The sequence below is a fragment of the Canis lupus genome, chromosome 10, assembly GCF_048164855.1.
Source record: "Canis lupus baileyi chromosome 10, mCanLup2.hap1, whole genome shotgun sequence".
NCBI classification, from domain to species: domain Eukaryota; kingdom Metazoa; phylum Chordata; class Mammalia; order Carnivora; family Canidae; genus Canis; species Canis lupus.
The window spans coordinates 29063533-29089561 of NC_132847.1; the positions used below are offsets into that span (position 1 = coordinate 29063533).

Here is a 26029-nt window from a genome sequence, read left to right on the forward strand (position 1 = left end):
GGCAAGCACCAAACCGCTGAGCCACCCAGGGATCCCCTGAGAGAGAGAGAGAATCTTAAGCAGGCTCCACACAGAGCTACCCAGGTGCCCCATGAGACTGTTGTTTTAAAATACGTTAGTTCCCAGTAGATAAGTTCAACTCTTTCACTTTTGAAAATATCAGGAACTAGAAATGAGTATTTCTGTTTAAGGGTGAGCATTTTTTTTTTCTATAATCAAGATTTTAAAAGTCATAAAATCAGGGGCGCCTGAGTGACTCAGTTGGTTAAGTGTCTACACTTGGCTCAGGTCATGATCTCGGGGTCCTGGGATTGACTTCTTTTAAGACTGCATCAGGTGCCCTGCTCAGCGGGGAGTCTGCTTCTCCCTCTCCCTCTGCTCCTCCCTCCGCTCTTGTGCACACACTCTCTCTCTCCTAAATAAATAAATCTCAAAAAAAATATTTTTAAAGTCATAAAAGCCACAAACACTGCTCTCTTATCTCTGGTAAATTTTAATTTAAAATCTATCTGAGGGGTGCCTGGGTGGCTCAGTCACTTACGCTTCTGACTCTTGATTTTGGCTCAGGTCATGATCTCAGGGTCCTGGGAGCAAGCCCTGAGCCAGACTATGTGTTTAGCGGGGAGTCTGCTTGAGGATTTATTTTCCCTCTCCCTGCTGTGCTCTTTCTCTCTTTCTCTGAAATAAATCTTAAAAAAAATCTATTGGAAAAGTATAATGTTCTTAGAAATGTTTGGTGGAAATATGAATATTGGTATAATACTTTTGTGTTCTGTCTTGCTTGTCAATAAAAACATTTTAAAAGGTTAAAAAAAAGCACAACAACCTAGGTTTTCTTAAAAACAAAGGCAAAACTAACCAACAACAAAACATAAAACATACAACTAACAATAGCCCTGGATTTCTAGTGTGCTGTGAGTGTTAGAAAAGGAGGTCTGGTCTCCCTGCTATGGCTAGCTGCTTCCCTTGTCCCAGTAGTTTACTGGCCTTAGGCCTTTGTTCCCTAATCTGTAAAATGTCGTTGGGATGGTGAACTGGCGCACTGAAATAGGTGATTTCCAGTTTGTTTTTCTTTGGTTTAGTGTCCAAGGGATATGACTCTGCTATTGGTTTTCTAATCTCTGTTCATTTCATTTAAGTGGAATTTGATGCCTTTTTTTTTTTTTTTAGCACAACATTATCTCAGGATACTAGTTGAGCAGTTATAAACCTAAAATTTTTATTTATGTTTAAAATTTTATATTTATGTTTACAATTTTAGGTATGCGATACCCCCGGAACATGGAAAACGACTCGAAAGACTAGCTCAAGGTAAACTTGCTTTCTGTGTTTTTCATCTGGGTAGATTCTTTGTTTTTGAGGTATTTTTACTGTAATGTTAGTTAGTTAGTTTTACTCTTTTCAGGTTAATGACTTTTGAATGTTTTTCTAATAGAACAATTAATTTTTTTTTCACATTACCCTGTGAATATTCTTCCTAGTAAGCTTCATGATTATTTTATTTTGGCTCCTTAGTATTTCATCAAGTGATTGTGCTTAACCTATTTTGATTATTTCCAATTTTTCCCTTTTATATAACTTTTGTGTATATATAACTTTTATTTAACATTGTTGGGCTAATATTTTTCTTTCTTTCTTTCTTTTTTTTAAATATTTTATTTACCTATTCATGAGAGACACAGAGAGAGAGAGAGAGAGAGAGAGAGGCAGAGACACAGACAGAGGGAGAAGCAGGCTCCATGCAGGGAGCCCGATGTGGGACTCGATCCCTGGACCCCAGGACCATGCCCTGGGCCAAAGGCAGATGCTCAACCACTGAGCCACCCAGGGATCCCATTTTCCTTTCTTTTAAGTTACACTCGAGATAAATTCCAAAGAGTATTAATGTTGCATCTCAGGGTGCAGGTATTTTATGAATACTTTTCATGCTGTTATATCATTTCACCAAAGGGTTGTGTTAAATCTCCTTCTGACTCCTAGTTTGGCCCCCTGGCCTTGGGATTGCTCTTATGGAAGTATTAAGATGACTGTCCCCAGATAACCAAATAAACGGAGTATATGCTTTCTTAGACTGGTAAATTTAAATATACCTTACTGGAACTTGAATTTTAATTTTTTGTGGTTTTGTCTATCTTCATAAGGGTTAGAATGAAAGACTCTATTAATGGTTTGATTCTGTACCTACTTGTATCTGCAGAAAGTGCCTTCCTCTTTTCTGTCTTTAAGATGCAGAAGACAACCTTGCCATATCTGTTTATGCAAGCCAGAATCCGATTCACCCCTTGCCAATCTCATCTGTTTTGTTAGCCACCCTTACCAGGGAAGTAGTAGGCTGGTAGTGACTTATTTCTAAGGGAAGGTGAAGTTCCATCTGAGTGACAACTAGTGTAAAACCTTCTGCTTTTATCCAGGATCAAATCCTCAAGTGACCATTGTCCTTTTAGTCAGGTGCTGATCTATTTTATTGATGCATTAGGTTTGCCTTTTATTAGGAAAGGATTTTTGTTTCTGTCTTACATATGCTTTCATTTAATAATGAAATGGGGACACTGAAAAACCCCTTTCATTGACTTGACAGTTCTGAACAGAAATTGTTAATGGTATCTAAAAGTTACTTTCCCCCAAATTATAGAAGAGTTTAGAAGGAACAGTTACAGTATCACATTTGTCCGAAGCATTATTATAATTTTGGCAGGCTAATGACTATAAAGTCATAGTGTTTTTATAATCTAATACATTGTAATAATAATAGCAATGTAATTGTAATCTTGAACTTCGTTAGGGACCATTTTTATGAATATTAAGGTGGATGAATCCTGGTTCTGAAGAATAGATTAGAACACAGCTGAGAAAATGATTACCATAATCCTTAAATACACAGGCATTGAACTTTATGCTAAATCTATATACTGAACTATCATCTTCTCTGTAATAATTATTCCACCATTTTCTATTTGCCTTACCACCAGAGAACTGGAGCTAATGTAAACTTTATAGTATAGAGCCACACACTAAAATTTCTTTCTTTTTTTTTTAATATTTTGTTTATTTATTCATGAGAGACACACAGAGAGAGGGGCAGAGACACAGGCAGAGGGAGAAGCAGGCTCCATGCAGGGAGCCCGATGCGGGACTCGATCCCAGGACCCTGGGATCATGACCTGAGCTGAAGGCAGACACTCAACCACTGAGCCACCCAGGCGTCCCTACACTAAAATTCCTACTATAAATTGTCTGCGAAAGCTTTGACATAAACTGTCTGAAAATGACAACACTCTAGGAAAATGGGTGCTATTTGTTTAATCAGTAAGTTGATAAACTTGAAGGACGTACAAGAACTTCAAATCAATTGCTCGTTTATTCAAAACTGTTTTGCAGGATTATTTTGAGAAATGACACAGGGAAAAGACCTATGAGACAGTAGAGGATTCCCATCCTGACTGAGCAGATGCCAGCCAAATTAATTGAATTCTGCTAAATAATTAAAATGATAAAATAATGCAGTAAATGTGATAGAACATTATATGATGTCTAGGTCAAGGCAGCACTTGATACAGAAAATGAAAAGCAGCCTAGGATATTTTCCATTATCTTGTCTGCACATCATAATTATCACACTTGCCTTTTATGCATGAATGCTTTCATCTTTAGTTTCTATTGAAATCTTGATTGACTGTGGCACCTACAAATATTTTATCTAAAAGACATTAGGCTTGCATCTAATAAAGCTAGGAGTTTGATTTTGCCCTTCAGCTGCTTTCTCATTTATATAGGGTCTTTTTTTTCAATATTGTATAGACATAAGTGTAATAAAAAACTCAAGTGAATTGTAGCAATTTTTATACTTGTTATGTTTGCCTATAATGTCATTATATTCTTTCTAATTTTTGGCTTGATACAATTGAATGGAAAGTATAAGGGAGAATAGAGGTATAATATTAAATCATGAATGACAGTTTTGAACATTTTCACTTTTTAGAATGTCTAAAATTCATCTGTTTTAGAAAGAAGACAGTATCTTTGCTGTTCTATTGAGTTAAGCAAAGTATGGATTAAAGTAAATTGGGGAACAACTAAAATTTTTTGCCAAGGACTGTATTCCATTAGTCTTTTATTGTGGATAAAATACCATCCAATATTAAAAAAATTGAAGATGATTTGCTGTGGTCAAAATTTTGGTTATTGGGAAAAGAATATATGTATTAGGGCTTTGTGCAGCTGAGTTTGGAAGTGTGAATAATCATTGAGAATTTTGTTTCAGATGGCAGTAAGGGAAGTGAATTCTTATACTTAGCAAGTATTTTAGTTGTGACTTATTTTAAAACAACGTTTCACAAAATCGGAACAGAAGAGTCATGATTATGAAGGATTAATTCAGTTTTTAAAATAGTTTTGGGGTATGTGTATGTGTTTTATGACTAGTAGTCTTTAATTTAAGCCTGTAGAACAGAGATTCTTAGCCTAATTTGCAGAGGTCCCTGTTCCAGGAGGTGGACAAGGGTCTGTGGGTGTCTGTGGACTTCTGAAATTATACTCAAAATTGGTTATAGATGTGGATTTCTGGGAAGCCATCTTCAAATCTCTTCAGGGGTTTGACCTAATAGGGATTGTAAACCTGCTATCAAGAGACTAGAAGAGCAGCAATAAATAACAAGTCATTTTAATTTTATGAACAGATTCTAAATCGACCTGTTCTTATACCTCTGTCTTGGAATTAAGAAAATGTACTTTTATCTGCTCTCCAAATGATAAATACCTTATTCCCATAAGCATTCATTTAGTTGATGGTCTGAAAATATTATATTAAAATGCCTGGTTTTGAAAGGCTAATAAATAAAAATATCCATGATATAAATAATCAATTTAAGGGGCCCTCTAGGCCATAAAAAGTGAAGAAGTTCAATGATATATTCTCTACCTTCATGTCTAACTCATTCCTTAGGCATGGAGATCAATGTGTGGTGTGTCAGTATGTGTGTTTTTTTTTTTTTTTATCTTTCTATCAGATGAGTTGCATTAAGAATCATACAACAATCCCTAAGCTTACTTTCCTCAAAATTTAGTGTCAGATACCACTTTCCATGTTTAAATATATCTGAATATTTTATGTCTGGCTATGTTCCTAGTAGGATTTTAGACACTGGTCAGTAATACATAACATAAACCAAGCTAGTGTAATGTAGGGTGAAAGACAGTTCTGAGAAGTGACAGCAGAGAATGTTAAGAAAGAATTCAGGAAGGGAATATCAGCAAGCAGGGAGGAATTATTATGGAGGGAAATTAGGAGTACTTTGATTCTGCGGGTGGAAACTGAACCAGGAAAATTCTGGTTAGCTTGACCATGACCTGTTTGAGCCCAAAGTATTTGGCCTCGGGAGACTTTGATCTATGCCTGTGTGGTCCATGTGTCATGTCAAGGGGGAAGAAGTGGGCTCTGAGACAAAGTGGTGTTAGGGATGCAGTGAAAAACCATATGTAATGACCCATACACTTGTTAAATTGGGTGGAAATTTTAGCTATAAATGTTCTCCCAGCCAGCTTGAAATGGAAAAATACTTGACCATTACATAGTATACAGTGTTCAGGAGATAAAATAAGGTAGTCGTTTAGGAGAACCACTATCCTTCTCTAGACCACAATCAGTGTGAATTTCTCCTGGTGCTCCTCTGGAGTGCTCCATGGAGCTCTATTTCTACTAGTAGTGATATTGATGGATCATGGGACACTTAGCAGAGTGAAGTCTGTTTTGATAGCCTATGGGACACTTAGAGTTGAGTGAAACTTGCAGTGTAATAATTTTCTATGCATTCCTGAGTAACTAATTGACCATGAGTGGTAGGATGCACAGAGAGGTCAACTATAACTAACTTAAATCTCTAAAGTTGACATCTTAATTAGGGATGTGGATAAAAATTAGTAGGTTTCTCCCCACATATTGTAGCTTATTGGTTCATTTCATTAATAAGCTTGTTAAGAAATTTCATGTGTAAATTTAATACATCTATCTAGAGGCATTTCCCACAGAAGCAATCCTACCACATCCTTTTTCCGTGTTCTTTTCCTTACCGTTTGTATGGTTGCTATACATTTTTAAGCCTGTTAGTCATATGAATATTGCAAAAACCAATATAAAAACTGTATCAAGGCATACTAGGGTAAATTTCAGTTCTGTTGAAATGAAATTGCCTTAAAATCTATTGCTAATGTGGACATGTATTCTACATGTCTGATTTCTTCATCTTTCCTACTCCTTTCTTTACATCTTTCCTAAGTGACTAATAACTAATTTAAGCTTCTCAAAACTGGTGTTCACAGATCCATAGAAATAATTACTAAACTTTGATATGTAACCTTTTACCAAGGCTGAAACTTTGGAGATTTAATGGCAACAGCATGTGTTTGTCATATGAGATGAGGATTTAAAAGGAATTCCTTAGTGGGCATCTGGGTGGCTCAGTTGGTGAAGGGTCCAACTCTTGATCTCAGCTCAGGTCTTGATCTCAGGGTTGTGAGTGAGTTCAAGCCCTTTGTTGAGCTCCACATTGGGCATGGAGCCTACTTAAAAAAAATTAAAGGAATTCCTTAGTAACAGTTAAAATATTAGAAAATGTAAACCAGTTGATAGTTTGGAGAGATTTTTATCTGAAGGAAAAAACACATTTTTAGAGCATATCTCCTCTACATCTAACATAACAGTTTAAAAACATTTAATGATTATTTTGGGAGGTTAGAATAATTGAGGTATAATATACTTACAGTAAAATCCACCCCTTTTAAATATACAGTTCAGTGAATTTTGACAAAAATGTACAGTGGTGGAACTACCAACCTCATCAAAATATAGAACATTTCCTTGTGAAGAGGTGCTTTTGTTGGTGTTTCTCAGTTACTCCCTCCACATAGCTGTTGGCAACCAGTAATCTAATTTCTATTCCTAGAGTGTCATAAAAATAGGATATTACAGTATGTAGACTTTTGTGTCCTTTTTACTTATAAGAATACTTCTTGCTTATGATCACATTTCCATTGGATACAGGACATGCACCTGTATTTAGTGGATGCAACTGGTCCTTGAGAGTGCTTATGGGATTCTATACTTCCCATGCTGCACAGCTCCTAGCACTATTTTGCTAGTCTTAACAAAGGTTATTATGGGGTACTTTTAGGACTTCGGAGCTCTTTTGGGATGTCTGGAGTACATGCTTTTTATCATGCTAGCTTTTCATCCTCTCTCATGTTGTTTGGATTGGAAGACTGGTTCCAAAGATCATCCTTCTTGCTTTACCATTGTATAATATCTTAAAAAACAAACAAAAATATTGTCTTTAGTTTGTTAAGGAATTGGCAGCTTGGCAGTGCCTATCATTGTAGATAGTATAAATGAGGTATAGACTAAAAATTGAGTTACCTAAGCAGCCTATTATAAGTTTTTATTATTGCTTTTCCTTTTTCTTGGATTCTTATTTAGTATATAAACTGTTTTGCTCCTTGGATCCTGTGTAGTATTGCAGTTTGTTCTAATTTTGAGTATTTGTTAAAACAGATCATGTATTTTTATGATTTAACAGTTTAGTAGAAACATAGATTGTTTTTCCAAACTATTCCTTCAGGTTTCCCACTTCCAAATCAGATACCATTTCATTGAGAGTTCATTAATTTACCTGTCACAGAAACCCTAATGTGTTAACTTGTGGGGAAGAGTTGGTATAAAGGGAATTAAGTTGTAAAGTAGTGTCGTTACCAGTATCCATTGCTTGGAGTATGAAAGAAGGGATTAAGTTTGGTCCTTTTTACATTGAGTCCAATTGTAAGTGATAATTTGGAATCCAGGCTGAATTTTGATATTTAATTTTAAAACAATCAAGTTAGAGAACAGATGGAAGAATCTACAGGTGAATACAAGGTTGAAAATAAATCTATAGAGTTTAACTTAAGTTGTGCTTGACTGTTAGAACTACTTTTTGGGGGAGAAGTTTGTTACTTGTGACCGGAACTGTTAGGTTTAGGTCAGAAGGCCCAAGGGAATGAAGCAGTTTTTAAGGCTTGGTGACAGCACCCTAGTCAGCTTTCTGGGTCTCTTGGGATTGTGATACCCCTTCTCAGCTAACAGGCTACAGAGATAGTGGAAAAGGAAGATCCATTGAACTGACATAATGACTGGGGTCAATATGGTGGAAATGAATAACAGGGGTAAAAAGAATCGTTACTATTTACTGAAATTTACTTTGTGTCAAGTATACCAGCAAGGTTTTTTGTTTTTTGTTTTTTGTTTTTAATAGAGGTAAAATTCATATAACATAAAATAAGCTGGCATTTAGTATATTCTTATAGTGCAGTCATCACCTCTATCAAGTTCCAAGAGAATTTCATCACCTTGTATCTGTTCATCAGTCCCTCTCTTTTTCCTCCTACTTCTCCCCAGTCCCTGACAGCTGCTAATGTGCTTTTTATCTCTAGGTATTTACCTAATCAGGATATTTCAGTATACATGGAGTCATACAATAGGTGACCCACCTTTTGCCTCTGGCTTTTACTTCTCATGTTTTCCATTTTATAATATATATCAGTATTTCATTCTTTTTTATGGCTGAATAATATTTCATTTTGTGGATTATATCACATCTTGTTCATCCATTTATCAGTTGCTGGACATTTAGGTTGCTTCCACCTTTGACTGTGGCTAAGTTTTTTGTACATTATCTTGTTGGATCCCCATAATGATCCAGTAAGGATAGCTACTATGAAACACAGTATGGAGTTTTTTCAAAAAATTAAATAATAACTACTGTATTATCTGACAACTCCTCTTCTGAATGTATACCAAAGGGGAAACTAAATCATTATTTAGAAGAGATATATGCACTCTCATGTTCATTGCAGCATTATTCACAGTAGCCAAGACTTAGAAACAGCTGAAGTGTCCATTGACATTTGAATGGATAAAACAAATGTTTTATATATGAAGACAGTGGAATATTATTCAGCCATAAGAAGCCATAACAACTGTAATGAATCTTGAGTACATTATACTAAGTGAAATGTGTCAGATAGAGAAAGACAAATACTGTGTGATCTCACATGTGGGATCTAAAAAAACTGAATGTACAGATTACAGAGAACAAGTTGGTGGTTGCCAGAGTTGGTGGATAAAGGTGGAAAGGAAATGGGTAAAGGCAGTCAAAAGGTACAAACTTACGTTATAAGAAAGTTAAGTTCTGGGGATGTACTGTGCAGTATGGTGGCTACAATTAATACTGTATTGTATATGTCAAAGTTGCCAAGGGAGTAGATTTTAAAAGTTCTTACGCACACAAAGAATTTTAACTATGTGAGATGATGGACGTTAAATAAACTTATTATGGTAGTCATTTCATACCCAATATGTGCATGAATCAAATTCTTACTCTGTATATCTTAAACTTGTACAATGTTACGTGCCAGTTATATCTCAAAAAAGCTGGAAAAAGAATCCATTAAGGAAGATAATTTTAGCAGCTTAACTGTACAGATGAGGAAACTGAGGAGCTGAGAGATCACATGACTAGTCAGAGCTACATAAGTGTTGGAATTGTGTTTGGAATCCATGTCTCAGCAAGGCTCAACAAATTCTTAACTATTATTCTCTCTTGTTTTGCTGGCCATATGGGCAGGGTGAGGGTGGCTTTAAATATTTCAGACAATTAGGTCTTTAGTCTAAAACTTAGCTCTGCTATTTAATACCAATGAAAAGGTGTGTGTTTGTCAAGTATGGTAAAGGAGTGAGGAAAGTTGGTGCTCAAGTAAGCATGTGTGTTAAGCACAGGTTAAGAGAAGATTGAGTAAGATTTATACAGGGTCCCAAAGCATAGTTTATACCTTGTAGTTTGCCTCTCAAATGCTCCTACCAAAGTATCCCTACAGAATATGGGATTGAGGCTGCCTGGGTGACTTAGTCAAGTGTCTGCCTTGGGCTCAGGTCATCATCTTGGGTCATGATCATGATCAAGAGAGCAAATATTAGAGTAGGAAAAAACGATTCTGAAAGGTATATTTTAAAGAAGTAACTTGCCAAAATTTTAACACATACTATTTTCTTTTCTTTTGTTGGTGACTCTGATTGTCTTAAGTTGAATTTTTACTTAAATATTATCTTTTCTATTAGAGTTACTTTTGCTGTTTTTTATGCAAGTGACTCCAAAATTGATTTTTTACTTATTATGAAAGACACTAACATTTCTTCAGTCAGTATAGTTCTGAGTTTTAAAAAATATTTTGTATCTAATAGTATTCTGGATACATTGGGTTGCTTATATGTTGAATAAAATACTTTTCATAGATGGTGGAGTGAGGGTGAATATGAGCCATGTATTCCTGCAGATATTTTGAGGTAAAATTCATTTTGAGACACATGCTTTGAACAGAATTTGTGCTGTTTATGAGGTGTTTTCCAGCAATGTAAAATACAATTCTGATAGCCTATTGTAAATGTAAATTCTAAACCAAAGTTTTTCTTTTTTTTTAATTTTTATTTATTTATGATAGTCACAAAGAGAGAGAGAGAGGCAGAGACATAGGCAGAGGGAGAAGCAGGCTCCATGCACTGGGAGCCCGACGTGGGATTCGATCCCGGGTCTCCAGGATCGCGCCCTGGGCCAAAGGCAGGCGCCAAACCGCTGCGCCACCCAGGGATCCCTAAACCGAAGTTTTTAATAGATTGCAAATTATCTTCCTTCAGTGGTTTTCCAATTTAAATTAACTTATGACCAGTCACCATATTGTTCAGGTCCTGATTACAAATCCACATCAAAAGAAAATTAAATAGATGCCTCTTTCTTCATGGATTTTAATTTAAAACTCAATTCGTTTAGGATGCACAGAGTTACAGATTTGAAAAGTTTGATAAATCCACTTGAATTGTAATATTAAAATGTTTCCATGGATTGTGTGTTTGTGGACCACCCTACTGTGCTTTAGTCTCCATGGTGGAAGACTCAGGACATCTTACTGTGTAGATATGGCTATTACATTAGTGTGATATTTTTTCTCCATTCACTAAAATCTGCATTTAAAAAAATAGGGTTACTTATTTGGTATAATGTTTTATTTTCTGTTAATGTATAATATAAATGTTAACCTTATACAGAGGGCTGCATCAAATGACCACTTAGGGCAAACTGATTCCTTTTATTCCCATTGGTATTGTAAGGATGAGAGGGGATGGGAGGGCCAGAGGAAGAGGGAGAGAGAGAATCTTAAGCAGGTTCTATACCCAGCACAGAGCCCATTTTCACAACCCTAAGATCACGACCTGACTGAAATTGAGAGTTAGACACTTAACCGTCTGAGCCACCGAGGCGCCCCTGGAATGATAGTATTTCTGTTGTTTTCTTTAGCATGTACTTTTAAAATTTCCAGCTATTTAGAAAAATCAGATGCAGATGCTTAAGCAGAACATACCTTTTTTTTTTTTTTTTGCGGATGGTTTCTTATACCCTAATGGTTCTTTCCTGGCTGGTTGATTTGTTCTCTTCTGATGATCACATACTCCAATAAAATCTTGTTAACTTTAAAAATATTCTTGTGAAACACTTTTTTGAGGTTAAAATGGTTCATGGTTAGTTAATGAGTACTGGTAATCCTTTTGTCAGATTGGTCACCTGCTTGAGCTATTTGGAGGTAGTGAGCTACAGAGTTAGATAAGTAATATTTCCATTGGCTTTCTCTTCATTTTAAATAGTATCTCTGCTTCTTCCTGCTTTATTTATGTGTATCCCATTGTTTTGCTGGTGAGCTCTGTTTTCCTCCTGGATTCTCTTTCTAGGATTTTCCTCTTTTACATCTCTCTCTCTTTAAAAAAACAAAAAAAAAGATTTTGTTTATTTATTCATGAGAGACACACACACAGAGAGGCAGAGACACAGGTAGAGGGAGAAGCAGGCTCCCTGTGGGGAGCCTGATGCAGAAATGGATCCCAGGACCCCAGGATCATGTCCTGAGCCAAAGGCAGATGCTCAACCACTGAGCCATCCAGGTGTCCCTTCCATGTGTCGCTTTCCTTTCTTGCTTTCTCTCTTGCTTTGGCATCCTGCTGTTTGTCTCTGAGTGAATAAGGTGAATAGCAGGGCATCATGTATGTTCATTTTCCTGTAGCCTCCATAGCTGAATTAATGAGTCCCCCAGCCCAGACAAAACTGCAGGGATGAAGTCAGTGGTGGAGAAAAACGACTGTGTTTTGGTCCATGATATGTACTGTTGAGTGAAAGGGTTGCTGCATGTTAAGCTTCCTCATTTAAAGGACTCCTTAAAACACTGCTCCTACACAGACTGGTGGGACAGGTTTCCAAGCATTTGACCTGAGCTGGCCAGGAATTTGGTTCAGGAAATTGGTAGCAGTTAACCTATTTTTTTTAAAGTTTTTATTTAAATTTCAGTTAACATACAGTGTAATATTAGTTTCAGGTGTACAGTATAGTGATCCAGCACGTCCACCAGTACTCATCACAACAAATGTACTCCTTAGTCCCCATCACCTATTTCACCCATCCCCCTTACCCATCTCCCCTTTGGTAACCATTAGTTTGTTTTCTATAGTTAAGAGTCTGTTCTTGGTTTGTCTCTCCCCACCCCCTTTTGCTTGCTTGTTTTGTTTGTTAAATTCCATATATGAGTGAAATATACCCAAAGAATACAAAAATGCTAATTCAAAGGGATACATGCACCCCTATGTTTATAGCAGCATTATCTACAGTAGCAATTAACTGTATTAAATTGATCAGAAAGAAACATATAAAGGTGGGAAACTGCTATGTTTTTTTCTCTTTGCCAGGCTTTGGGACAAGTACATCTGGAATGATCACTTTTAGGAATCTTTTTAAAATGAGGAATTTCTTTATTCAAAAGTTTATTTACCTTTCCTAACCATCTTTATTATTTTATCCATTTATCAGATATTAGGCAGATTTAATTAAAATTTATTAGTTGAAATTCGTAAGGCTTAGTAATTTTATATATCACGAAAACAATTCTTGGTAGCTCTTTTTTATAATAAAGGTCGGCCTTTAGTGATATAAATATGTATCCCATAGCTTTTAAGAATTCTGACTCTAATTTTCAGTACCAGGTTTTTTTTTGATGTTGGAGTTGGTCTATATTTGCATAAAACTGTCGTTCTGTGAGAATATTAGAATATAAGCTTTAAAACTATCTGAAATTTTATCATAATTGGCACATTACTACTTATATTTATTGTTTCCATTTAGGTTTTTTCCCAAGCAGTTCTCAAGGGTGTGATGCATTTCTTCGCCACAAGATGACACTAATATCTCCCTCAGTATTGAAGAAGTATGGTATTCCCTTTGACAAGGTATATTAGTGTTATTCTTTAACATTCATTTTGTGTGTGTAGTATTTATATGTAAGACAAATTGTAAGACAAATTTAACACAAGCCAATATATCCTTGACTTCAAGTAGGATTTTTAGGATGTGGGAAGAAAAATTCAGATTCATGTTTTATAATGTAACAAGTAATAAAATTACTTTTATTTCAGGAAACATTTACTATAATTTTATGCTGGTTATAGTTCACTTGTAACAGTCCTAAGAGAAAAATGCAGGACACTCAACAAACTAAGATGTAGCACATCTACATTGAAGTCTTTTATATGAACAGTGTAATTTATGTATATGATCTCTTTTTTAAAAGAATTCAGAACAGGGATGCCTGGGTGGCTCAGTCGGTTAAGGGTTTGGCTTTGGCTCACTCATGTCATGATTTTAGGGTCCTGGGATTGAGTCCCTCAGTGGGCTCTGTGCTCAGTGGGGAGTCTCCTTGTCCTTCCGCCCCTCCCTGCACATGTAATACTCTCAAATAAAATAAATCTTAAAAAAAAAAAAAGAACTCAGAACAATTATCATTAGTTTGGTGTTTTAGAGTCAATGATTATGATGGCAGAATGTTGCTTCTAAACACATTTAGACATAATACAATTGAGATTTCATTATGGATAAAATTGCCTGATGATTTAATAATCAGATATTGCTGCTTTGGAATATTTCTGAAGATTAAGTTCTGTAAGATTCAGTACATAACAAGTTCCTCTTTCTTTGTGCTCATGGGTGGTTATTGGGTCAGAATTATTATGGAGCATGAGAACTTTTATGTGAAGATGCTAAAATGAAGAAAAGCTTTTGACCAGATAAATAAAAGCTCTCTCTTAAAGGAGGATTTAGTAATTAGCTACTTGTAGAAACATTGAAAAATAGCTGTACTCTCTTCCTTTCTTTTTTTCTCATTTTTAATTTGACTTTCTTCCCATAATCTTGTGCTGTTTTTCACCTCAGAAGTTTTTCACCTGTGACTAAATTTTTACCTCTTCTTAATCTCAGTCCCTTAAAGTACATCCCATCTCCCACCCCCAACTTTGTTCAAAGTGGAATTTTTGCAAAGACCAAGAGTCATTCTCTAACTTCGGGTAATCCCTGCTCAGTCACAAACTGTCTTTGCTGTATTCATGCATGAGATGAGACATATTTGTCTTGTGTGACAGGGATGCTCTTACCACTGTTTTACTCACATAGTCTTAGGTACCACAAAAAGTGTGCCTTTGAGACATGTACTGTGGGAGATGTGCTTGTGTATGGAGAGAAGCTGATGGTGAACTGTAGCATATCACAGGTACAGAGGTAAGGAGCTGTGTGCCCTAGATGAACCACTGCCACTGTGGGGCGCTGTCTTACTTGCTGATACCTCTGGGAACTGGACTTTTAAGTCTCAGACACATCATTAGTGAGTGTTTCTTTTACTTCTAGGTGTTAGCTTGATTAGACACTTTAAGTTGGAATTTTAGAAAGGAGAGGAGAATGAGTGGACTAGAGTCTCCCACGGACAGGAAATCCTTTATGATTTCAAGGCTGGTGATAGATATTGATCAAGCTGGTCTTTGGGAGAGGGGATAATGTGATATAGCATATGGTGGGATTGTTTCATTTCCCCAGGTTGGAGGCCTTTGGAGCTTGTACCTCCTTTCCAATCTTTGGGGAGAAGGAAGCAGGTGCCTTTCATCCCATTCTGGGCTGTGGCTTCTCCATACTGCTTGGTAAATCACCAGATGTACGAGGCTTTCCTTTGGTCTCTTGAGGATGAGACATTTCATGGCTTCTGAAGATGCCAATGCCTTACCATCTGATTGGCCATTGCAGTTTTTCTTTTCTTTCTCTCTTTCTTTCTTTCTTTCTTTCTTTCTTTCTTTCTTTCTTTCTTTCTTTCTTTCTTTCTTCTTTCTTTCTTTTTCTTTTTCTTTCTTTCTATTTTATTTTATTTTATTTTATTTTATTTTATTTTATATTTTTTATTTTTTGGCAATTGCAGTTTTTCATGTGAAATATTGCCACTTCCTCTTCCATGTTGATGAAGGATGTGTGATAACTCTGTGCTCCTCAAGAAGCTTATTGTCTGATGATGATAATGTACCATGGGAGAGAGTAGCATAGACTTCCAAATTAAACTTACATGTTCATTCCTGATTCTGTCATTTAGACAAATTATGTAATTTTTCTGAGCTTCCATTTCTTTAGCTGGAAAATGATGATAATAATAGTACTTAATAGGGCTAATTATGAGGATGAAAAAAGATGATCTGTAGAGGGCTTTATAGAACACATTCTTTCTCTTCAGTTTGACCCTCTTTTAGGCAATCATTTCACAGTTGGAGTAACATTATTTTCCTCCTCCTTTCAATGTATTTTCATATAATTGTGTGTATATATGTGTGTGTGTATATAAAAAAGTATGTTTAATTGATAATGTCTGCTTTTAATTATGTGTACTTTCCTTTTCAACTTCTTTTATGACATGGAATTGTGATTATTTGGTCTTATAATAAAAGGGACTTGTTCTTTTCTGTTACTGTGCTTTCTTATCAATGTGTTACACAGAAGTAGTATAACCAACCTTATATTTTGGCTAACTGGGATGGACTGTTTCTAGAAGTTACATGGAAACAAAACTTAGAGTCCTTTTCAATGGGAACAGGTGCTCTTTTTCAACATGGTAAGAGCAGGATTTTTTAGGCAGAGTAGAGAAGGATTGTGGATCGGATTCAATAGAGCAGTGAAGATATTTTCCTTACCTCATGGCAGCAGCCCTAGTTTCTTCACCTGTCTGTGTAGGGTTAGAAACAGTTGACCAGGTGAGTTTTATCACATAGTACAGGGAAGTGTGGCTCAGAATGATGGAACTGGAACGATGTTGGACATTGATGAGCCATTCTTTGTGGGCCAGGTGGCAGTGGAGTTGCTGCCAGGTGTTCAGTAGAACACCTCCTGGGCTGGGGGAGAGGGTGATGAGATAAATTTCAGACATGTTGTGAAAGAAAATACGTCCATACACAACATTTTAGCATACCTAAAATGGCAACTGAATTGCATTTAGTACCTCTGTCTTTACACAGTATGTCTCCTGTATATTTATATACCCATGCCCAGCCACATACTCATTTCTCAGCATTTCAGGACTGAAATGAACCATACATAATAAATTTGATAATCTATTGTAGAAGAGGTAAATTAAAAACACAGAAAAATTTTGCTGTATTATTTTTTTATAGCTCCAGGTGTATTTTGTGTGTTTTGGTGATTATAAAAAGCCAAATGTCTTTAACCTAAAAAATAGGAATGGGATAAATATATTTTTCATGTTTGCTTTTAAATTCTAGCTGATATACCCCAGTTAGTTTAATTATATGCACTCACACATACCTATTTGAATAATTCTTTGATAGAAATTTTACTATTAAATGGAATAGATTTAATTGTTTTCTGAATATTATGAAAGAATAATTTGGTGAATACTACCAATTCTTTAGCAGTGGAATTCATAGTAAAGCCTATTGAGCATGTATTATTGGGGGTTTTTATAGCTCTAGCTTTGAAAACATCAGTCAAAATAGGTCCTATTATAGGCCCTATTATATAACTCCAATAATCTGAATTTTTAAAATATTAAATATGTACATTGCTAACATGAACAAATTTTCTTAGATAAAGATACTTTTGAATAAAATATAGCATCTTTGATTATGGATTGAATGATTGAACATTGCCAGAGGGTCACACTCTATTTAGAAAAGTCTTTAAAGTTTCCTGAAGAACTATTAATGGATTGGGTAAAGATCTGGGCTACTTCTTTTCTATTAGATAGCTCTGCTAGCATGGCATTTTTTTTGTAGGAAATATATTTTAATTTATTTTGAATTTGGAAAGTCTTATAATTGGAAAATATATGTTTTCTACCCTACAGATCACTCAGGAGGCTGGAGAATTTATGATCACTTTTCCATATGGCTACCATGCTGGTTTTAATCATGGTTTCAACTGTGCAGAATCTACAAATTTTGCTACAGTCAGATGGATTGACTATGGGAAAGTTGCTAAATTGGTAAGTTATGCCTTAAGAATAAAGCATAAATTAAATGTGTATTCTGGTTATTGTTGTAGAAAATCTAAGATCACATGTAACACTTTTTCTCTCATTGATATTGTGTGCTTCTCACCTCAATAATTTATTTGACTAGATATATTTATTTTACATTACCTATATTATCATTTGTAGTTATAGTTTTCTGTTTTGAGATTAATGTGGAACAGAGGTAATTTTCTACAACTGATGTTTGCTTTCTTTCTTACAGCCACCATTTCTTTTTTTGTGATATTTTCTAGTGGCTCCCTGTGGCTCCATGTTAGGTAGACTTGGCTCTCTCCATATTGAGTTTAGTCTATGGCTTAGAAAACAACAATGAAAGTGTATGTTAAAACTCTAGTAAGAGATGGAGGGATGAAGTAGGAAGATTAAAACTGCCCTTAGTGCAAAAATGAGTTTCTTGAAAGTAATGTAGAACATACTTTAACAAGAAATACATCTTTATGTTAAATTTGGTATAAAATTTTGCATCTCCTGCTCAGTATATTTAATTTAGTTCACATACTGTACATTTTCATTCAAAAGCTACAACTTATATTAAATTTAATCAGCCCTCCCCTGCAGTGTTAAATAGAGGACATCTTTAAAGAGGTGGTAGCTTCCATTAGGTTGCTTTCTTTTCTGTGGCTTTGAAGGCAGAAGTACAGGCTGGCAGAGGGCTACTTCTAAGTGAAACTAGGTTTTACAGAGTATGTAAAATTGACACAGATTTAGTGGAAAATGACACATACAATTTATGTGGCTGTATCTTGGCCACTGCATGGTATAGTGAGTATTATTCACTCTACATTGATAAAACTTGCATGTGGAACTATTGGGTGAACTTGGATAGAAATATATTCAGGAAAGAGAACACTAGGTTTAATTTATATGTGTATTTAGAAAATTATATAATATATTAAAATAAAATATAGCCATCCCTTTGGCCTCCTGGGAAGCATTTGTATGAACTTATGAAAAAAGGAAAGCTCTTGCTATTAGAAGACTTTTTCTGTTCTGAGTAATTTCTATTTATGAGGGGTAATTTAGAAAGAAACAGAGCTGAACTACTTCTTCCTATTATGCATCTTCCATATTATAATAAACCTAAAAAAAAAAAAAAAGAAAACTCAGGGTATGTGCCTTGGCCAGCTACTTGGAGTCCTTTCACAGAAAGGTAATGCTTGTATCTGCATTGAAATAGAGGCATAGACCCATAGTTATAACCAGATATATTATTTTATGATTCATATCTTTAATCAGTGACATAATAAATCAGCTATCACAGCTGTTCAATTACCAGAAAAATTAGTTGGTGTTTTTTTACCATGGTTTCAGATCGAATTCATGATATTGGCTAGACTAACTTCTCCCCAAAGCTAAAATGTCCTGGGTGGGTTTCCACATTTCTTTGTGGTTATAGAGTGGGACTGGGGTGTGGACCAAGGAAGAGAGGTTGGTCCTCTCTGAAGTCATAGTGACAGCTGAGGATTATGGGACTGTTAAGAAGTAGCACACTATGCTGGAGGAGGAGGCAGGGATCTAAAGTCTAACTTTTCTTCTAGCTAGTCATATATCCTTAGGAAAGTCATTTGTTTATTTTGTTTGTTTCTATCTGTATGGATTAGAAATACCTCTCCACCCCAATAGATATGTTATGAGGGAGAAAAACCTTAGGTATGTGGATATCCACTCATGCTGCGTGGATTTATGTCATTCAATTTAGTTAAGGAATATGACTGTCTTGGTTCTTGTGTTTTGCTAGGTACAAAATTGTTCAATGACCAAAATGCAGTTTTTACTAGTTAATTAAAAATTGTCTTAATTGCATGTGTTTGAGATATTTTTAGGTGTTTTTTATTTTTTTATTTTTTGATGTTATCTCCAGGCTTTCCTTTCTTTTTGGTATGTGGTGCTGCTCTGAGAATGTATTTGTTTTCTATTGCTGCTGAAGCAAATGACCATAAAAGTAGTAGTTTAAAACAATACCACTTACATCTTATGGTTCTGTAGGTTTTAAGTCGCTATTAGTCTTACCAAGCAAAAATCAAGATGTTTGCAGGGCTGCATTTCTTACTGGAGATGCTCAGTCAGGTTATTGGCTGAATTCAGTTCCTTGCAGTTGTAGCACTGAGTCCATCTTCTTGCTACCTGTCATCCAGATCTTTGCTCCTAGAGGTATCTCTCAGGTCCTTCCATGTGGTCTCCTACGTGTCAGAACAAGCGATCCACAAAATCCCTTTTGTCATGTGAGGTGACATATTCACAGACTGCAGGAATTAGGACATGGGTATCTTTCTTATTGGGAGTAGGAAGGTAGGGGCAGTGTTCTGTCTACCACAGAGAGTTCCAGTTAATAACTGACATGGGTATATATTAAGAATCTGCTTTGAGTAGATGTAACTAATTTCAGTTATTCTGTACAAAAATTGGAAACTAAATTTGTAATGGGTACAGTTTTGAATGTTTCACTAAAACATACTTATGCTTTCTTACATTATATCCCTCAATTTTAATATTTTCTTGGCTATTACTCAGTAAATAAGTTCTCTTATTTTGTAGGGTGCTGTGATGACATTTTTGTGCCTATTTTGGTGTTTTTATCTGTTATTTGACACATTTTTATTGATCTCCAAGGCTATTTCTTAATTTGTGATTGGGCAGTTAGTTTTTCTGTTTTGCTGGGGACAGATGTATAATGGATTCATTATGAACTGCACTTGAAAGACTTTTAGCTTTGATGATACCTGAATTCTTAAGCTAACAAATTTTTGCCTTAATTTTTTGCCTTACTCAGTTAATTCTAAGTGATAGCTATTGGAATAGTAATTATTCACAAGTGATGATGACTTATGCTTTTAGGGGGGACAGATAATTTAAAAAATAATGGCATGCTGTTTCATAGTTGAAGCACTAGAGGGAATGATATGTCCTTTATCTGTCCCATGGGGTTGATAGGAGTATGTAAAAGCTCCCAATACAGTGCCACTTTATGGAACAGAATTAATGTGGTACACAATGTAGCGGTCTCTACTTGTTATATTTTACTTATTACAGACCACTATTTCTAATTCAATGACTGAGAAAAGAGCTTTATGAAAGCCTATTTTTGAATTGAAAAAAAAAAACACCAAAACATTAGATTTTGAAAAGATAACCCCAGGTTCATTGATAATATTGGAGATATTGGTGATTTTTTTTTTAAGATTTTATTTATTCATTCATGAGAGACACAGAGAGACAGAGGCAGAGGGAGAAGCAGGCTCCCTGTGGGGAACCTAATGTGGGACTCCGCCACATGACCTCAGTTCACGCCCTGAGCCAAAGGCAGATGCTCAACCACTGAGCCACCCTGGTGCCCCGATATTGGTGATTTTTATTCAGAAAAATCCTGTATGATACTCCAGAATACAAGGGCCTTGCCTTTAAGAGAACTCACCTACCTAAGAAGGGGGTTATGTAATTTCCCATTTCATTAATCAGAGATAAGATTTTCACTGAAGAAAAATTGAGAGGAATGTTCTAGGTAGCTACATGCCCATTTGCCGATTGGGTTAGGCAGAGTTCAGCTGAAGAGAGTGCTTAGTGAATTCCTCCTTTGCAGTAGGAATTGTGTTACATGTTTGTACAAAGAAGAAAGATGTGTTTTCTTTGTCCTCAAGGAGCTTTTATAAAGAGCAGAAGGGCTTTTAATAAATCTCCATTTTCAAAACTGTAGTATGAGTGGAACATACTATCTAGTTATTTATTTTAGGCATCTTTATAGCTTTGAGCATCAGAGTAATGTAGAATGAAATGCTCTGTTTTTTTCTGATAGAGATTTAAAACTAGGTAACACTTTAGCAATTGAAATAAGATACTGGTGCATATTTGAGATGAATGTTTTCCATTTCTGGAGCATTCTCTCCTTCTGTTGTGAAATGGAGTCCATGATTACTTCTGTGCAGCAGCTGTGGTGGCACTCACAGGTCTGCTTCCTGGCTAGGTTGGATCAAAGAGCTGGCCTGCAGGTTGTATTTCATTTTTCCGTTTGGTAGGATGAAGTGCAGTTGTTTTGATGTTGGATTTGATGGATTTGTTTGCCACTGCATTCATTAGCTTCACATCAGAAAATTGACAGGCTGTTAAATGAAACTTTGGCTTAGATTTTCAGCTTGACTGTTTGGAGACATTTGTGAAGATATTTTGTTTTTGTGTCGCAGCAGCCTCAAGCACTGTGATTGTCTCGAAGGGAAGAAAAGTTATTTACTGTACTGATTTTCTTGAGTTAAAAGAATCATTGTCTTGGGGACAGTCATATCTAGCCTACACCATCAGAAGTAGTGTATTTATGACCATGTGTGCAGTGTGAAAGACTTATTGATGGCACTATAAATAATGTTATCTTCCTGGAAGAAAGGGTAGTACCTAGTGGCTCTAAAATGATACCTCTATTTTGCATTAATTTTATTTTAAGTTATAATCTATTAATATGATATGCCAGAAAGTTGAAATATTGTACTGCAGAGCTGGGAATGTTCTCTCATGAACTTCAGGAGAGTTATTTCAGAATATAATTTTAAAGCATTCTGACATCCGAATCCTTAAATGTTTGAACAAGTTTAGAAATTAGAATTTTGAAATTGATTTCCTTTTAATGTAGAATGGATTTCAATTATTAAATTGTCTCGCATACAAAAGCTGTGATATAGCTTCATTCCATTTTATGTTTTAATTCTTTTCTAGAATTAGACTTTGTTATTCTTAAATCAGGTAGCACCCTTTCAAAAAAATCTTTAATCTTGGCCAGTTTTTAAAAAAAGAATCAGGAATCATTTTAATGATGAGTCCCTATGTTATATTTTAATATGCTTTTAGATCACAGAATTTCTCTATTCTTAGAGCATGTGAAAGAAAGGAAATGTCGACTAATAGTCCTGCATTCTGGTTTTGAGTGTCTGATGTGGCATATGTGATATGAACTTTTATATTTATATGAGATATTTATATGAGATATATTAAATGAGATATTTTATAGTCTCATTTTCTCTTTTTACCTCTACTTTGTTTCTATTTCTTGGGTACTGGTGGTACAACATAGAGTACAAAATACCACGTAGAGAAACAGAAGCATATGAAGTCATGTCCTTTGGAGCTTGTACTCTCACTGAGGATTTAGTAGTTATATACCTGGAGAGGTATTAAGAAAGAAAATATTCATATTATATCCCCATTTTATTCTAATAAAGTATTAAATTGTGGGATTCAGAAAATCTGAGACTTCAAGTCATGTAGTAGAAAGCCAGTTGATCAGTATATATTGTGTCTGCAGGACAGATATCGGGGGCTCAAGTCCTCAGAGCTGGGGAGCCCAATTTTATTTATTGCTAAGTTAAATTTGATGGATTTTAGGATTTGAGTTATATGGTTTATGACACTGATAATTAGTTGCTAAACTGAAATCAAGGTAATATCTGTTTTTGAGGCTTTAAGTCAGTGCCTTAAGAAAAAGTAAACTGGCTTCTTTGAATAACTTACATACTCTAATAAGAAAAAATTAATTTAAGTTATTTTACTTTCATATACTTTGGTAGTAATGATTGCTGAGATAGTTCATGATATGCTAGGCCTTGTCCAGGGCACGTTATCCATATTACTTCATGGCATTTCTGTGATGGTGCCAGTTAAGAGATAATCTGATGCCTTCTGCCCTCTACCACCTCTTTTCTCAGATGAGGGGGAAGGAGAAGAGGAATGATGCATAAAATGAGGATGATGAGGCTGGGATCAGAGGCAGAAGGTTGACCCGTAGTGTGCTATTCTTTTCTGGACTCCTCTCCCTGGATACATTGGATTAAATAGGTGCCAGTCTGCTACATGATTTGTGGGATCACTTTCAAGATTCTTGAGTTGTAAGTTGTGAGGGGGAACTTGTACCCTAACTGGGGAGTTAGAACAAAATTGAGGGCACATCTACCTTTTCCTACGATTACCAAGGAACCAGATTCTATTGCAGGACTTTTGAAACTTTGGGATTTTTTTTTTTAACCATCTTTTACCTTTTTCGTATTTATTCAATGTTTATAGTAGTAAATACATAGTAAAAAAAAATCGACAGAAGACTCTGTCCCAGATAGGTATTTGGAAAAGAGAGGGAAAGTTGGGGATGTGTATTCTAGCTAGTGGTGACCCAGAAAGAGAGGTGTGGGAAGCATACCTGGGGATGTTTGAGGGAAGTAAGCTAGCCAGCCCCTTGCAGGAGGAAAGGGATGATGGGAGAATCAGCTGGGCTTTGGGTACCGCCAGAGTTTATAGCAGTTAGATAGCCTGGTTCCCAACAGCTTTCATTCTTTCCCATGCAGGGTTTCCTGCATCCCTCCACCCACATCCACAACTACCACTGACAAAACAAATAGTGGTTCATCTAGTAGAGTGTTGTTACCTTGCTTGAGGGATCCCAGGGTTGATGTAACTGCTCAGCAGTGTCCTGAAGTCCCCTGCTCTTCTTGTTCTTCTGTCTTAGTGATCTTTGTTTTATTTTTAAAGATTTTATTTATTTATTCATGAGAGACACAGAAAGAGAGAGAGGCAGAGACACAGGCAGAGGGAGAAGCAGGCTCCATTCAGGGAGCCTGATGTGGCACTCAATCCTGGGTCTCCAGGATCACGCCCTGAGCTGAAGGCAGACGCTCAACCGATGAGCCACTCAGGCTTCCCTGTCTTACTGATTTTTGTGGGAGGGTGTTCACTAGTGCTTACTCCAGGCATGTTCTCTCCAAGGACAGGAAGGAAGAAGACAGTATGAGAAGGTGGCTCACCCACCTTCCTCTCTTTGGGAGGAAAATATTTCCTTGAAGTCCACCTGAAAACTTCCTTTTATATTCCGTGGCCAGCCATAACTGTAAGGAAGGCTGGGAAATTAAGTAAATGACAAGTTCCTGGCATGGTTAAGTCCTGTTTGTGCTGGGTGGGCCCTGTGCTATGGTTAAAGAAGTAAATAATACAAATGTGATCTCTGTCTCTTGGAGCTAAGAGTCTATAGGAGCTGTTCTTAACCCTGTGGGGCTTTGGCCCCACCCAGACCAGTAGGATAATGATATCTCTGGTGAGTAGATTTAAGTATTTGAATTTTAAAAATCCCCCTAGCAGAGTCTGGTAGATGCTTTGGGTTGAAAATCTCAGGTCTTTAGTGAATTACATAGACCTTTGTTGTTTGGATTGAGGTCCTTCAACATTATATAATATTTTTTTTTTATCTGCTGAAAGATATTTTAGGTTCTAAACCGTCAATGTAGAAGCCATTTGTAAATTGGAGATGTGTAATAATTTACAAGTATATTATTAATAGTCCTTTTTCTATAAGAATTAATAGGTATTTTGGGCATATCTAGAATTGGCTGTTTCACGGATTTCGTTTGAGTGTGCCCTTCAGCATTTTTAGAGGAAAGAAGAAAGTATGTTGGAAAAGATCTCAGAGGAGGATGAGTGTTAAAGGTAAAAGACTACTGTATATAGCTATTTCTAAGATTAACTTACGAGCTTTTTTCTAGTGTACTGGATTTATAACTATTTTGGAAATTCTTTTTTTAATCCCCTCTTAGTTTTTCCCACTTTTTTCCCCATTATGTAAAAATAGTATAAAATAAACTCTTTATCTCTAATAATAATATGATTATACAGTAGTGTATTTGGGTTATCAAAGCTGAATATAAATTATCAGAGAGGTAAATACTCTATTTAAAATAATATGGAAACAATTTTATCCTACTCCCTCCTTCCATAATCCTTGTATCTCTTTTAAACTTTATTTTCTTCTTACTACTCTGGCATACTGTGTATAATATCCTAATTTGTTTGTCTCCCTTGCAGTAGAATAAGAGCTCTGTAAGGGTAGGGAGTAAAAAAATTATTAGTACCCAAAATATTGTTAGTATCATTTTGTGTTCTCTACTCAGCACCTAATAGGTGCACAAGAAATAATTTGTTGAGTGATTAAGTGACTTCTTGCCCAAAGCCATTTAGTTAAGAACGTCAGAACCAGGATTCAAACATAGGAATCTTGTCTATATTTTGTTTTCTTCTTATGTAGATATTGTTGTCTTTTTCACATTCTAGCTAACATTCATTGACTGCTCTGTTACACAGTTCAAAATGATTACAAATGTAATGTATAAATTTATTACATTGAAAAATTTTCCTCTTGAAAACTTATTGCTTTCCAGTTTGTATCTGAAATCCATTTTCACTCCTTCACTTATCACATCAATTCAAATGGTAAAGCCTAAGATATCATGACAGAAAAGGAAATGGTTTGCAAAGCTTGGGCATAATGCAAGAAAAAAAAAAACCATGGACCATTTGAATTTAGTCAGTCCTCCCTCTGCCACTGATAATCACTCTACCTTGTTGAGACTATCATCTTAAAGTAGTGGTTCTGTTCCTAACTTTATTTAAAAGCTGTGGTTAGACATATGATCACACATGAAGTGGGAGGCAGCCAATATCAGTACTATAGTATGACCAATGAATAAATGAGGAGGGGTAAAAGGAACACCATTTGTAGCTTGTGGGGTTGGATTTGAATATAGGCACTGCTGTTTGCCAGTGACTGACC

General features: G+C 35.8%; 1 protein-coding gene across 15 annotated transcripts in view; it reads left to right on the forward strand.

The window, feature by feature from the left end:
* The window catches only part of KDM4C (lysine demethylase 4C), a 411111-nt gene that overhangs the window by 83397 nt on the left and 301685 nt on the right, over positions 1-26029 (forward strand). For 12 of the 15 annotated variants that reach the window (XR_012037931.1, XM_072841289.1, XM_072841291.1 and 9 more), the window contains 3 exons: positions 1262-1311; positions 13239-13342; positions 17278-17415. Coding sequence is in view for 12 of the 15 variants with exons in the window: in XM_072841289.1 (XP_072697390.1) it covers positions 1262-1311; positions 13239-13342; positions 17278-17415 (292 nt within the window). In the remaining 3 variants the exon portion in view is untranslated. Of the gene's footprint in view, positions 1-1261; positions 1312-13238; positions 13343-17277; positions 17416-23147; positions 23332-24806; positions 24910-26029 lie in introns of those variants that run through there. The other 3 variants (XR_012037934.1, XR_012037932.1, XM_072841290.1) reach the window with 3 other exon arrangements.